General features: G+C 40.1%; 1 protein-coding gene across 1 annotated transcript; it reads right to left on the reverse strand.

Annotated features, from left to right (window-relative positions):
- Positions 1-1,251: 1,251 nt before the first annotated feature.
- PLA2G12A (phospholipase A2 group XIIA) lies at positions 1,252-8,773 on the reverse strand. The gene is made up of 4 exons (XM_087724209.1): positions 8,273-8,773; positions 6,316-6,392; positions 3,422-3,587; positions 1,252-2,339 (listed from the first exon to the last, which is right to left on the reverse strand). Exons 1-4 carry the CDS (start codon positions 8,532-8,534, stop codon positions 2,221-2,223), a joined length of 624 nt encoding a protein of 207 aa, XP_087580335.1. The 5' UTR covers positions 8,535-8,773; the 3' UTR covers positions 1,252-2,220.
- Between the last annotated feature and the right edge of the window lie 3,437 nt (positions 8,774-12,210).

Raw genomic sequence — 12,210 nt, forward strand, 5'->3', positions numbered from 1 at the left:
AAGCACAAAGACAGTGAGATCAAAGGAGAAACAAGAACAAATGTGTGGTTTCGAAAAAAGCTGTAGCCTATAGCTTCTGAGCAGCAAAATTAGTATTTTTTCCACTTTCTTGTATTGTCTCAGATTTAGGAGGGACAAAGTTCTTAAATGGAGTTTAGTAGCAAATAATAGACAGTTTTTATTAAAGTAGAGAGGGAGATTTTAGTCCTTAAGTTGAAAAATAAAGCAGGAAGGAGCCGAAGAAGAAAAACCGGTCTGTTCACTTTAAGCAAAGGGGAGAGAGAGAAAAAATTGTGAGGAGCATTTCAATAGTTACAAGAAGAAAAGCATACTAACCAAAACAAAGCAATGAAGATCAGTTCTGCTGCTAACTTCTTATGCTTAAGGATTTAGTTTAGCATAAAAAAAAGATTCTTTTGGGCAGTGTTTTTTTTTCCAAAACAGAAAGGATTCCCCAGATGATCACACTTTCTCTTTCTGTTTCCTTCCATTCCTTAGCCATCCCCACTTCATCAGCCTAGGCTGTCTTTTGTCACCAGCTTGAAGTCCTTCTCTTGTATCAATCAGAGACTTGCATTGTCCCTGATATCAGCAAGACGTGGTCTTCCTGTTCACCGTCTCTTTGGGACGGTTTAGGTCCGATTGGACACCCCCCCCCAGTGGCAAAAGTATCGGCTGCAGTCTCAGAGCATCGAGATCGCACGTCTGTACCATAGGGACATTGGCTCCTCCCATCAAGCTACTTTCTGAGTAGGTCATAGTTTATAGTTGCCAAAATGTTCACTTAAGATCAACTTTAGATTTTCAATATTATACGCTGTCATCTTATATTGTTTTACCGGAGTAACTTACTTTACATAAGCAAGCCATAGCTTCAGATTCATAGAACCCTGAGTTACATGCTTTAATGGCTCTACTGGTATATAACGTAAGCAATATACGGTATATAATGTAAGCAAACTTGCAATGTGCCTAATCAATGGAGAATAACTTCCAATCCTCCTTTCTTCTTGTATATAAATACCCGTGAGATAAAGTAATAGTAGGCTGGATTTCTAGCACAGTACAAAGGAATTGTCAAACTTAGGTAGTTATCTCATAAAATCTTATGTAGTTATCAGGAAACTGGATGCAAACAAATACAAAATGGTGGAAGATAATAAAATAAAAGCTTATCAAGTGAATCCTGCAAGTTCTTCTTCTAGTTGTTGTTTTCTTAAATTTTGTTGTTGAAAAAATACATGACATATATTCAATTTAAATTAATGTTTAATTTTTCCCTTTCTAAACAGATAATTTTATTTCATACCTATTTACTTTTTAAATGTCCAGTTCATTAATAAAGGCACTAGATGAAATTGCATCAAATACCACTTTTCAAGTAATATGAATTCAGCAATTTTTATATTGAGGCAGAATTTGCTTCAGTAGAGATTATTTATGGAAACACTGAGAATTATATAAAACTTTGATGTAAAAAAAACAATGAGATTATGACAACCCATAAAGAATCCTTGCATAGTTAAAGTGATTCATAACCATGAGAAAGAATGATAAATTAGTCTTAAAATTAATTTTTGAGATATTCTAGAATAAAAGGGATGTAATATTTAAACAGCATACACAATAAAGGACAAATATCTTTGTATCAAACATTTTCTGGTTTTTCAATTCATGATAGGATATTTCTCTTCAATGGACATTTTTTAAATAGTTTATAAACTATATATTGTTTTCACAGAATTACAATACCCTTGGATAGCTGTAAAACAGCTATTGTGTGGTAGGGACAAATATTATATACATCACACAATATCAAAATACAAATAACTGAATGTTGTCAGTCATTTTTTAAAAAGTCTTTCAAATATTTGGTTTTTGCCTTTTTGGGTACTTTTCTTCTATAAGACAAATCAACCAAAAGAGATATTGATTCATTGTGACCCCAAGGATTGACCTACTTCATGATTCACTTCCTTCAGTTTAGAGTAGCATTCATTGACAATACTATCTACTTAAGGCACTTGCTAAAATATCCTTTTCATCTCTAAAAGAGGTGCCCTAGATCCTTATAGTTTAAGAATGCATACATAGTTGACGAAACAAGTGCTACATAAAAATATACATATTCATGTCTTCTGGTGAGTCCATTTGCATGCTCACTGTATCCTTAGGACAGCTTTGTAACAACAAAGGGCTCTATCCTTCAGAAAAATCTTGTTACAGGTCTCTGTTGACTTCATACTGGCATACACATGCAGCTCTCTGACTGTCAAGATATGGCTTGCATCCGAGATGTATGACTGTATCAAACACTAGTTGTACTGTCGATTCACAAGCTGCAAGACAGGGAAATATCTTTAATAGTACAATAAAGAAAAGCTGTCATTACCTGCTTGAGGAGAAAAGATAAAAGCATAGTACAATTATAGCTTTGGGCAATGGGTGATTCAAATCACAATTACCGTACTTTTCAGAGTATAAGACACACTTTTTCCTCCCCTTATAGAGAGTGGAAATGACGGTGCGTCTTATACACTGAATACAGCCATTTCTGGCCTGTTGAAACCCCGCCCCATGCATCCCATTTTTCGCAAAAACGGAAATAAGATATATATCTTATTATTTTAATAGTATGACTTTGGGAATTATTTTGGAGCAGCTAAATAAGGTACAATGTCTCCTATATTACTTTAAAGTAAAAAAAAAAAGCAATATCATCTCCTATTACTGCTTTCTTGGTAGATTTCATCCAGATAGCTAAGATAGAAGAAATTAATAATTCAAAGAGTATAGATATGCAATTTGAAAAGCGATGCAAATAGCTAATTTCCCTGATTTCCTCCTGAAACAGTTCTATATTAATCAACAAAACTATTAAATATTAATCACAATAATAATGCATATTTGTAAGCACAACTGTAAGTATAATTTAATTACGCTAATATCAATACACTATAATCACAAATGTTTATGAAGCTACACAATGATTTTTTAACTAGCAAAACTTGGACATTTTATTCTCTCCTTAATATTTAGTCTTAAATCCGCATCCTCTTCCTCGCAAAATATGTTTTAAATCCACATTTCAAGGAAGTAAAGAAAAAAAATTACAGAAGCAATTAGCTTAGCCTACAAGTAATTTAATTTAAACCTGAAAACTAAGCGGATGCTTGGTTTAATCTAGAGTTTTAATTAAAACTTAATGGGTGACTCTAATACATTCTTTATTCAAACATGGTTTCCTTTAAACAACTGGACAAAAGTATGTACCTATCCATTTGAACATGTAGAAGAACCAAGTGGTAGATAATGCAATCACATTAACCAGATTTTCTGGTTTAAATTTCTGTTTAGTTGGGCTCAGATTATATAATCTTGGTAAAGCTCTATCATACCATATTTCTCAAGAGTGGCTCACCTTGCACAGACTCAGGTATTCCTAATGTCTTCTGCACATCTCTGCAGATCTTTGAAAGGCAATATTGAAACTGCTCATCACAATCATATTTTTTGCTCCCACAGGTGTCGTAACATCTGTCATGTTGATTGCAGCATTTTGTCATTGAGGGGATGCCAATGTCAAACTGAAAAGCAAGATCCAGTGATTAGCATCTTGAGAGTTAAATGCTTCATGGAATTAAGAAATTGTCTCTTCTGAAGGAGCTCCAAGAAAGGATGAAAGATGATGGGAGTGCTGCAATCAGGGGTGAAATCTACTTATCTTTGCTAACGGTTTGCAAATGTGAGCACGCACACACGCTGGCTTCGCTCCCACACGCCACCTCCGTGCATGTACAGGACCTTCTGCACATGCACAGAGCATCAAAAATGGACGTGATGACGTCTGGGTGGGTGGGCAGAGCCTGCTACCAAGCACATCTACAAAGGTAAGTAGAACAGCAGGGGGTGGGGGGGAATCCGCTGTGCCATGCAATTTAGATTAACTAGAAAGCAGGAAATCCTGCTTTATAGCTAATATTAATCGCATGTCATAGCTAATCGTCGGAAATACCGGTTCAGCCAAACCAGTAGTATTTTTTTACTACCATTTCAGACAAACTGGTAGCATTTTTTTTACTACCAGTTCAAGCAAACCATCAAAACCGGTAGCATTTCACCCCTGGCTGCAATGCATTGGTCAAAGAATAAGAAAACCTCTTCCAAAAAATAAGTAAGGAGAAGAGGGCAATATGATAAGGAAGACACTTTTTAACTAAAAGTTGGAACTTCAAGGAAATGACGATAGTGCAATGATGTCAAACAACTGGTAGGTTTTTTCAGGCTTTTGTGCTGATTTGAAGAGATAGGAAAAGGGTTGGCAGGTTAAAATGCACCAACTTGATTTAAACCTTTCCAATTTCTTTGGTCTCTTCCGTTAGCAGGAAACTATATCATTGATACTTTGCAATCTGATACCAAATATTGATAATAGATTTCCCAGCATGTTGAGAAAATCATACTGTGAGAGCCATTAAAAAATTAGTAACAAAACCAAGTGAATAAGAAATTAAAATCTTAAAAATCATCAAAGTTGGATGAAATCTTAATAGATTTATCAGAGCAACTATAACACAGAACAATGAAAGTCTGATTTAGCAATGGAATTCAGACACAAAGTTCAAAATTCTCATTGAATTTATATCATTTGCATAAAGATGCCATTATGCAGATGATGCAAAGTCATTATGAAAGTGATAGAATGCAAATTATGCATTATGAAATAGTTTACATAATGTTATCTAGCCCAAAGGGCACTCAAGAGTAAAACCCACCCCACCCCAAATTGGTCTTTTAAACTTTCACTGAATGAGCCCCCATAAATTGTACTGTAACAGAATTACGTTGACTTACTACATTATACCTCCTTGATTTATGTATTATCCCTATAAGTTATCCTCTGGTGCTCCAACTCTTATTATCAAAAGTAGAAAAGAGCCTATTTAAATTCAGAGCTTAAAGAAATTTAATATACATGGTAGATAAAGAATATTTTCCACAAGACACCAAGAAATATGAGACTAGGAGATAACATGATTCATCATTTATGATTTGGTGTGCTGTTCAACTCAGAAAACTTTGGATAAATGAGTCATACAAAGAGAATCTGTCTGTTCTCGAGTTGTGAAAATTGACAGTAAGAGGCTGATCATTACCCTGTTTCTCCAAAAATGAGACCTCCCAGATAATAAGCCCAATGGGACTTTGGAGCACATGCGCTGAAATAAGCCCTCCCTCAAAAATATTGCAACACAGCAGCAGCCATGAGGTGACCACGCTCGCCTCCTCCTGCACCTCAAAAATAATAAGACCTCCCCAAAAATAATTCCAAGTGCTTATTTTGGGGCTCAAAAGAAAATAAGACCATGTTTTATTTTGGGGGAATAATAATAGTTTTTTAAACACTGCAGAAATGAAATGCTTGGATGCCAAGAAAAAAATAACCTACTCTCTATACTGTAAAAGCGCACCTATTAAAATTTAACTCAAATATATGTTGTTTTAGCACTACTGCTTTCCTCAAAATGAACATTCAGGAGCCAGTCTTTAATTAGACACTGGTGGGGTGCACAAAATGGAGCATGCAAAAACAATTATATTCCAAATATTCTACTGAACCACTCTGGGTAAGCCACAGTTCAGTAGAACCAAAATTCAGGAGGCTTTGATTATTCTGGCTCTGGGTGAAATAAACCTGAACAGGATGTGTAGGACAAGGGTGCTACACTTTCGCCCTTCTCTCCTGTTCTGCACATAACAGCACATCTCATCACTCATCCATTCTCCATCTTCCCAGTTCTTTTCCTCCCGCTCTGCCATTGCTGAAATCCCAGAATGCCATATCCCATTTCCTCAGCCACCCAAAATCTTCCCATTGCCTTCCTTCCCTCACTTCAGCTGCTGGTGAGCCATGGTGGCGCAGTGGTTAGAGTGCAGTACTACCAGCTACTTCTGCTGACTGCCTGCAATTTGGCAGTTCAAATCTCACCAGGCTCAAGGTTGATGCAACCTTCTATCCTTCTGAGGTGAGTAAAATGAGGAGATTGTTGGGGGTAATATGCTGACTCTGTAAACCACTTAGAGAGGGCAATAAAGCACTGTAAAGTGGTATATAAATCTAAGTGCTATTGCTAGTACCTTTGACTTTTCCTGTACCCCCAACTGCCACTTCTATCTAAAAAAAATAATAAACAAATTCATGTTGTCCTGTGCACAGCACAAACATCCAAAATGTGTCTGTACCAAGTCCATGGGTTCTGTGAAAGAATCAGTTCATACATGGAGTATTCTGTGCATGTCTTGTTAACAACTTACATGAACTCCAAAAAGTGGAGAACCACATCCGTTGGGTGGTGAAGGTTTATAGCCATAGCGAGGTAAAGGTTTGTATCCTGTAAAACATTAGAATATGTAAAATGCTTCTGGTTTTTCCAGACTGACTCAAGACAAAGCTAATAAATTATTAATCTATTGTTATAGATATATGAACATTTATTCATTAGTTATACATCACAACTTTCAGGTACTTAAGGTATTGTACATAGCACTTTCTCCTCCAAACTTTTCCTCTTAACAATAATCTGGTGAAGTACTTGGGATGAGATGAAATGCAGCTACCAGGTCATTTCCTGAATTTCCACAGAGCCTGGATTTGAACTAAAGTCCCTACTTCCATATCCATACCACTTTTCCATCTATTGAATTGAATTGAATTTATTGCATTTATATGCCGCCCTTTTCCCCAAAGGGGACTCAGGGCGGCTCACAATCCAAGTCAGGGAAGGGGGTACAGATAAGGGATTAAAAAAAGACGAACAGAACAATACACAATTTAAAAGCACACAACAACCATACCATTCGAGGGGGGGGGGGCAAAAGCTCTTTAGCCCCAGGCCTGTCGGAACAGCCAAGTTTTAAGGGCTTTGCGGAAGGCCTGGAGGGTGGTGAGGGTTCGAATCTCCACGGGGAGCTTGTTCCACAGAGAGCCAGAGAAGGCTCTCCTCCGGGTAGTCGCCAGTCGGCATTGGCCGGTGGATGGAATTCGGAGGAGGCCTAATCTGTAGGATCTAATCGGTCTATTGGAGGTAATTGGCAGCAGGCAGTCTCTCAAGTACCCAGGTCCAATACCATGAAGGGCTTTATAAGTGACGATTAGCGCCTTGAAGCCTTGTCTCAAGTGTCTGAATTTAACAAGATAATAGTCTAATTTTAATTATACAAACATGATACGCTAAACAATTTAATCTCACAGTACTATACATGTCTATTCAGAAATCATGCCCCTTGAATTGAATGAATTTACCAAGTGAATGAATATAAAACTACAATACAATTCCCAAATTGTGACCAAATGAATCACTACTGTTTTTGGAGTTATCTTCTGTTAATTGTTTGAAGTGCTATATTGGATACCCATTATGAAATTAAAATGCCAGTCAGGGTTGTTGTTTTTTAATATCTATTCAGTCTGGGCATGTTAATAAAGTCCCATTAATTTACTTTAGCCTTACTATGTAGAGATTTATCTCTAACCACTTCTCTAAACCTCCCCTACGAATAAGATTAAGGTTGTGAAACCACAGTAAATTCAAAGAATTGAAGCAATAAATATGTGGAAACTGGGTTTTAATGAGTTAACCTAACCTTTTAAATACAGTTGAAAGAAGGAGGGATTATGTTTCACATCCATTTCCAAATTTTCTAATCCGTTTTGCAGAGCAGAAATCTCCTCTGCAATATAATCCTTCACATTTTCACACAATAACATGAACTGAATATGCTTAAGATAAGCTATAACAATAGCTATATTGTGTGCAGTAAGGAGCCAAAATAATGTTATTGCTAGTATTTTAAACAAATAGTTTAGGCATCCCTTGAAAGTACAAATAGAAGACTTCAATCCTATAACCATTTACCTGGAATTAAGTTCCACTAAATTTACTACGACTATTTCTGCAATAGTCAAATATAGGAATACGCTGTTCTATCTCCAGTTTATCATCATTAATGTTTACATCTGTCATGTGCAACCTAAAGACTGTCTGATTTGAATAACTATATAATATTTATAACCTTTTTTTCCCGTTACGATGCTGGCTGGCAATCTGAGATTTTCCTGACTTTAGCAAAAGCAATTCAAGTGTTTTTGTTATTTATTTTTCATGACATTCTCTTAACATACCTTTGAACAGAAAAAAAAACTTAATTAAACACGCTTTATAACAAATAGTCGAACATACATACATTTCTTCTAATATAGTATGATTATTACCATCGCTGCATTTATAGTGACAGAGTCCATCTTCTCCTCCCAGGAGATCCAGAGCGGCATTTATGTACGTGTCGATCTTATGAACACCGTTTCTGATAGTCTTCAATGTCATCTTCCAATCCGGAGTTTGAGGCTCCTGGCACCGGCTCGGCTCCAGCAGCGCGGCGAGGAAGGCCCCGGTCACGAGCAGCGGCAACAAGACCGCTCGCCTTCCTGGCATCTCCGAACGTCCGCGGGCCGGAGTTCTAGAACGCCCACGCATGAAAGCCGTGGGTTCTGGAACTCTGGCCACAGCAGCGTTCGAAAAGTCCCGGGAGACGCGGAGGCTGGATCTCTCCAAACGCTAACGGGCAGCTCATTACGGGCGCGGCGCCCCAGTAACTTCCCTACGCGGGTAGCGGTCCCTCGGAGTCCTCGCACCTGTAGTCAGCCGTGGCCGGAAAATGTCCACCATGCCGCAAAAAGCTTTCGGTACCTGCTTCCGCAACAGTCAGGTGGCGCCGCCCCCAACCCCACGAACGCCTGGGCGGAAGGGAGGGGGGAAATGTGGTGGGAGGGGCGTTGCCAATGTTTTGGAAAAGCAAGGAAGAAGTCGTGGCGCAAAGAGTCGGGCCGAGCGGGCGCTCCGAGCAGTGGTTTGGCACAGATTTTTTTTTTAATCCTCACCTATTTGTATTTATGAGTTTGTCAAACAAACACAAAATTATAAAAGTTTGTACCCAAAAGTATCTGCTACAAGCCTACAACGTCCTACCTGTCCATGACTACTTCAGCTTCAACCGCAATAATACACGAGCACACAATAGATACAAACTCAAAGTAAACTGCTCCAAACTGGATTGCAGAAAATATGGCTTCAGCAACAGAGTGGTCAATGCCTGGAATGCACTACCTGACTCTGTTTTATATCCTCAAACCCTCATAACTTTAACCTTAAACTGTCTACTGCAGTGGTCCCCAACCTTTTTATCGCCGTGGACCAGTCAGCCTTTGATAATTTTACCGTGGCCCGCTGAGCGCGCGCAGGGGTAAGAGGGCGTTGTTCACAACGACACATTGATTGCGTACCTGCGCGGGGCTCTCTTCCCTGGAGCCTTTGCGCACGGCCCAGGAGCTTTTGCGCACGGCCCAGGAGCCTTTGCGCTGCAGCGATCATGTCCCCCGGCCGCTGCAGCGATCATGGCCCACGGCCGCTGCAGCGATCATGGCCCACGGCCGCTGCGCGGCCCGGTGCCAGGTACTCCACGGCCCGGCACCGGTCCACGGACCGGGGGTTGGGGACCACTGGTCTACTGGACCTCACCCCATCCCTAAGAGCTCAGTAGGGGCGTGCCTAAGCACACCAGCGTGCCTAAGGTCCCTGTCTTACTATCCCCATTTATTTGTCCCCATTTCCTGTGTTCTTATTCATGTTTATTCTTATTCCTGTTATCTTGTACATGAGTGACAAACTAAATAAATAAACATCTACAAGATAGCAGGTATAAATATAAACATGGACATGAATGACAGAAATGAATGCAAGTAAATGGGGACAGTAGGACAGGGACGGTAGGCATGCTGATGCGCATACGCATGCCCCTTTCACCCCTTCTTCTTAGGAATGGGGTGAGGTCCACAGTAGACAGTTTAAGGTTGAAGCTGTGAGGGTTAGAAGATGCAAAAACAGTCAAGTAAATTATTCCAGGCGTTGACTGAAAGTCAATATTGCTGAAGTCAATATTTTCTGCAATCGAGTTTGGAATGGTTTACTTTGAATTTGTATCAATTGTTTGTCCTCCAAGGGCCTTATGTTGTCCCCAAAACTGGGCCTTAGTTTAGTGTCGAAGCCAATTGATCACCAAACACTAGATGTAAAACAAGAATATAATTTTCTTTTTGGTACCAAGATATAAGGACCCTGGCTTTGAAAACTGCTGAGGCCCTGATTACAGTTTCACAGCCATTTTTATAGTCAAAAGTGAATTATATACACCCCTTTGCCCTCCCTAATAATGCATGCATAACATATAATATTGATTGATTACCTGGATTACAGCCCTCCAGAACTTTTAAGCTTGCTATGCAAAATAGCTAAATGTCACACCACCTGGGTGTCTTGCAAAGCTTGTTTCCTGTTCTAGCTATGTGGTTTGGGGTTTACTTATAAGCAAGATATTCTAGCATCCAATATCCTGGCTAAGTAGTTTCTGACAGGAAAGGTGTTTACTTCTGCCTTGCTTCATGGACCCTGGGCACCCCCTCTTCCAGAGCTACAATTTAGAAGGTTCGGACCACCTCCAGAGAACCAATAGCGGAAACTTTGAATAGTTTGGAGAACCGGTAAATATCACCACTCACTGCCCCCGGCCCCGATATATTCTCTGCCTCCCGAGTCCCAGGTGATTGGGAGGAAATGAGGATTTTGCAGTATCCTTCCCCTGGAGTGGGGAGGGAATGGAGATTTTACAGTATCCTTCCCCTGCCACGCCCACCAAGCCACGCCCACCAAGCCATGCGATGGGTTGCAAATATTTTTACTACAGGTTCAGGCTCTCTCGCGCGCGCACTTGGCCAGGTGGGCAGGGCCTCCCACCGCTGTTACTACTGGTTCAGCTGAACTGGGCCAAACTGCGAGCAACCCACCACCACTGATGCCACGACCACCAAGCCATGCCCACAGAACAGGTAGTAAAAAAATTTGAATCCCACCACTACCCTCTTCCTACAACAGGCCTCCTCAATACTATCAAGTATTGGCAACTGTTAGTAAGCCTGTATTGCAAATCCCCATACAGTAGAAAAGCAAAAGGGATAAAAGCTGTTTAATTATATATTTTAAGGCAAAGAAATGAAGACAAGAGTAAATAGTTTTCAGAATTCATACTCCTCACTCTCATGTCCATTATACCTCAACATATGACCCTTCCTCGGACCCCCAGGGCCTCATCTGTAGATGTATTCTTTCATCTGATCCTTCACTTAAAGAGACAATTTTCTTTGTCAGTCAAAGCTTTCTAAATTTGATTTACTATCTATACTGACTTGAAAGGACAGCTTATTATAATATTATAACCTCAAACAGTACAAAGCCTCCCTCCCTGCCAGGTGATCCCTTGCGTGAAGACCCTCCGTCCCAGTGGTGGGTTTCAAAATTTTTTAGAACCTCTTCCGTAGGTGTGACCTGCTTTGTGGGAGTGGCTTGCCGGCCATGTGACTGGGTGGGAGTGGCTTGCCAGCCATGTGATCAGGTGGGAGTGGCTTGCCAGCCATCTGACTGAGTGGGAGTGGTTTGGCAGTCATGTGACTGGGTGGGCATGGCCAACTTGTAAAATGTGGTGAAACTCACTTAACAACGCTCTTGCTTAGCAACCAAAATGTTGGCTCAGAAACTCTGGCATTTGAAGCACGCAAGTCTTAAAGCTGTCAAGTTACAAGACCCTTGCACCCCTAACCCTTTAGAAAAAAAACCCAGGGGTGTTCAAATTTGACAGCTTTAAGACTTGTGGACTTCAACTCCCAGAATTCCTCCTCTCACTCTTCATCTTGATGATGTGCGGATGGGCGAGGGGAGGGAGCTGGAACTGGTTCTAAACAGCACTGTAGATTTGTGGAACCTCTTCCATAGAAGAGGTTAGAACTGGCAGGAACCCACCCCTGCTCTGTCCCCAATGGATTTAATGGAAGCAATGGATGGGAACTAATCAAGGAGAGAAGCAACCTAGAACTAAGGAGAAATTTCCTGACAGAAAAATTAATCAGTAGAACTACATGCCTCCAGAAGTTGTGAATGCTCCAACCCTGGATGTTTTTAAGAAGAGATTGGACAACCACTTGTCTGACATGGCATAGGGTTTCCTGCCTGAGCAGGGAGTTGGACACTAAGACCTCTGAAGTCCCTTCCAAATCTGTTATTCTGTTCTGTTCTGTTCAATGAAACTTTGGGCATAGCACTCCTT

The sequence above is a fragment of the Thamnophis sirtalis genome, unplaced genomic scaffold (genome assembly GCF_051295495.1).
Source record: "Thamnophis sirtalis isolate CommonGarterSnake01/CBP01778 unplaced genomic scaffold, rThaSir2_p1.2 scaffold_10, whole genome shotgun sequence".
NCBI classification, from domain to species: domain Eukaryota; kingdom Metazoa; phylum Chordata; class Lepidosauria; order Squamata; family Natricidae; genus Thamnophis; species Thamnophis sirtalis.